The 3,824-nt window shown below is 30.0% G+C and overlaps 1 protein-coding gene across 1 annotated transcript; it reads left to right on the top strand.

Moving 5' to 3' along the window:
• The first annotated feature begins 592 nt into the window (after positions 1-592).
• On the top strand, positions 593-1,606 carry LOC145000348 (uncharacterized). The gene is made up of 3 exons (XM_078959557.1): positions 593-955; positions 1,105-1,164; positions 1,309-1,606. Exons 1-3 carry the CDS (start codon positions 593-595, stop codon positions 1,579-1,581), a joined length of 696 nt encoding a protein of 231 aa, XP_078815683.1. The 3' UTR covers positions 1,582-1,606.
• The last annotated feature ends 2,218 nt before the right edge of the window (positions 1,607-3,824 follow it).

Raw genomic sequence — 3,824 nt, 5'->3', positions numbered from 1 at the left:
AGGTGTATTTACATTTTTTGATTTTATTTTAATAATCTGTAGATACCTAATTTAAAACACCATATGTAAATATTTATATTGCTTTATTGAAAATCAAAGGGCTTGAACTGGTGTTTAGAATTTTTAATATGCTTAATTCCATTAGTAAAGTAACCATAAATCCAGTTTCAAGATGATTTCATCTTCATGTTTAAATAGCATGCTTATCATGATAAGCATGTGACAAGCATTTGTCATTTTCTCATCTTCATGTTTAAATAGCATGCTAGTTTTATCGTTTATATATATATATATATATATATATATATATATATATATATATATATATATATATATATATATATATATATATATAATAGATGTATATACCGTACAAAGCGATGATGATAAATAATTATTATATTTTATTCTTAGTTGTTATGTAATAATTTAAATCAATAACCTTCTCTTTATATCTAGTTTTTAATTGCTTATGTAATAATTAAATGTGATAAATGTGAATAAGGAAGGGTTTGACAAGCTTCTTTTTAAGAAATTTATTTATTTATTTGTTTAATGAATCTATCACGTTGAGTTTTGTAGTTCAGACAACATGGCATCTGCTTCAACAGCTGACGTTACTGGGCAAAGTTCAAATCGAAATATATTCATATCATGGAAAGAAAAAGTTGCAAATGAATCTCGTGCAGATCGTAGAATTGAATTTTTTCTTCAAATGCATAACTTTCAATGGATATTAGCGGTTGTTGGTCAACTGACCAATGATCATCGTATGGAATATGTAATCAACCCAAGCTTCTACTTGGAATATAAACAAAATATCACAGGCTTAGGGAATGGGAAATGGAAAAGGAGGTGTGATGTTGTGATTTGGCTCAAAGCAAATATATCCAGTGGACCATTCCCTAATAATACTCGTAGCATGGTTAGTGATGAAAATGAACATATTTCTCAGGTAAATTGAAACTTTTCTAATTCATAATAAATAATTAGAATGAATCTATAGCTATATTAATTTATGTTTTAATTTATAATGTTGTATGTAACAAGTGTGAGAATTACATGACGTTAATGAAACTGTGACACTTTATGTTTATTGTTTAGGTCATGGTTGCGGGTGACTTCAGTATGCTTATTGATAATGAAGGTGCAAAAGCAAGTCTAGTAAGTATTTTATAATAGTTCATTCCATGATAATCTTAGACTTATTGAAATAGTTGGATACATGGATTGCATATTTTTGCAACGTATAATTATCTACTTATCTAATTTAAAGATTATTATTTAATTATCTCTATTTTCACGTAGGCATTTCCATCAGGGTATACTAATGCATATTCTATACCTTCGAGAGCCCAAATGGTCCTCAGGCATGGAGTTAGAAATTTCGGAGTAATGGTTGAAGATGGTTACTTTACACAAGGGTGGAATTATTTTGTCATCGAGCATGAAATAAAATGTGGTTATGCTGTTAAGTTTCAATTTTGTGGTAGCTCCACCTATGAAGTTGAAATAGTTGACTGGAAAAAGAACAAGAAGGTTTATCCATGGTCAAATCTTGAATACCATGAGTGGATTTAGAAGAGTGGTCATACATTAAAATTGCATCGGATGATAATCGACTTTTGAGTATTTTTATTATTAAGGATAATCTCTATGTGTGCTTTGTTGTGTTGAAAATAATATTGAATTTAAGAATATTTGTTTTTTTTTATAGATCTACTTAATTTACTTTATACAAAAATGAAAAAGCAAAAATAACTTGCACGGCCTCAATTTACATAAATCACTAACTATATACTTGTTTGAATTTTAACTTGCTTGAGTAATAATAATAATAATAATAAAATAATAATAATAATAATAATAATAATAATAATAATAATAATAATAATAGTGGTAAGTAATAGTAAAATTAATAATAATAATAATAATAATAAAGCTAAGGTAACCCAGTGAGTGTTGTATACTTGTATATGTTTAATGCAGCATTTACCAAAGTTCACCTTATGTGACATTGTCTTAGGCCTTACACAACTCTTTTATAATAGGATGCAATGATTTTTGAAAATTTTGTATGTATTTTACAAATGTAACCTTTTTAAAAGACAATATTTTTTTGCAATCAAATCCGACATATCTTATTTACTCCTTCAAACTAGCTAATATTTTTTCTTATCAGTTTACCAGCTTTATTTGTTTTCCATCATATAAAACATTTTCCATCGTCTATCCTCTACTATGATGTTATTACTTAATGATGAATGGATGAAATGATGTATAACAACTAGATGTTAGATTATAGCAACAAATCAAGTCGAGAAACACTTACGTTTTCGGAAGATTGGGATGCTACTTGAGAGAGAATGGCTATTGTTATTGAGGGTGGAAGTTGAGAATGAAAGGAATGAGGAGTAAACTCATACCAAGGCATGAGTTCGCGACCATAAGAGAGTTCACGGCCCAAACTCCCCTTTGTTTGGCCGTGAACACCAATCCAAGGTGTTGGTTGTTGCTTTGCTATCCCAATATTCTAGAAATCACTCGCTTTTATTCGTTCGTTTCATGAATAATTAATAAAAATACTCAAACGGACTTTAAACCGGCTAAAATTTAGTAGAAAAGTATTTAACTTTTAATTGAAGTGTTGGACGGTAGAGTTTGTACGAATGAAAATTTCAGGTTGTCACACTATTGTAATGGAGCACCTTGTTTGTATCGAATCTAGTTGTTATTGAGAGTCGTTTTGTCACACCCCCAAACCGGAACGGCGGAAACGTTCGGATGCAGATGACTTCATGTGGTAACGTAACAAATGAATACATAGTACAGAAAGCAATACAACCATCATATATATAATTGAAAGTTTACATTGTTTAAAAGAGTACATATTCAAAACCAATTACAATATGATGTCAAAATATGAATTTAAACTAGTGCCGCAGCGTTCCGTCTTCAAAAGCTGTTTAATACCTGTAATTACTGAGTCTCTGTGACATACAAGGAGTTTTGAAAGAGTAGATCAACATTTAAGCTGCTGAGTTTCATAAGCATTTAATGATAGTATTTGTATGAAAATGAAATGGTTCGTTTTTGTTTGTTAGTCTCTAGAAAATCTCATATTTCCTACTGGTATAAACGTAGCTTTAAATTAAGAACAATATATGTTAAAAAGTTGATGTTTTCCCATCTATGAGTAGTGGATAGAAGTTCCAAACTTATATCACAATTGGATTTTTCATGCATAAAGTAAATGAACTTATGTACGTATAAAACCTCCATTACATCTGAAAAACCCCGTAAATCAACGTGTTTTTAATACTTTATGTGAGTTTTATAACCATGCTATTGACAAAGAATGCCTATACACAACGTTCTTCAGACGTTGGAATGTTCTGACGTTTGTCACCACAAATGGTGTATTGTAGCTAACAGTCAGGGTGCGGGGTTGTCAATCCCGTATAGATCTATACACAAACACCATGCTCCCCCTCCAAGGGATTCTGGTATATAATACAGGACTTGAAATGTGTACTCGAGCGTACGTGAAGTTTAATGTCTCACAAAACTTTAGTATAAAACAGATTTACATGTGAAAATGTTCGTTTGTTCTTGTATATGAAAGTAGCTTCTTGAAATAGTATTTGCATGTATATAAAAGTTCGTAGTATTCTCGTAAAACTATACCTATTATAGTTTTCTAAAAGTGTGTTTCGTTAGTATAGCAATTCCTAGTGAAAATGTTCACTTGTTATGAAAAGTATAGTTTTTGTAGTGTCAAAACCGACCCACATAAATATAGTATAAGCAGAGTGTCTGATTTA

This window comes from Lactuca saligna, chromosome 1 (assembly GCF_052625555.1).
Source record: "Lactuca saligna cultivar CGN05327 chromosome 1, ASM5262555v1, whole genome shotgun sequence".
NCBI classification, from domain to species: Eukaryota; Viridiplantae; Streptophyta; class Magnoliopsida; order Asterales; family Asteraceae; genus Lactuca; species Lactuca saligna.
Note: the sequence above shows the minus strand (reverse complement) of the source record. Positions and strands in the feature narration are given on the sequence as shown.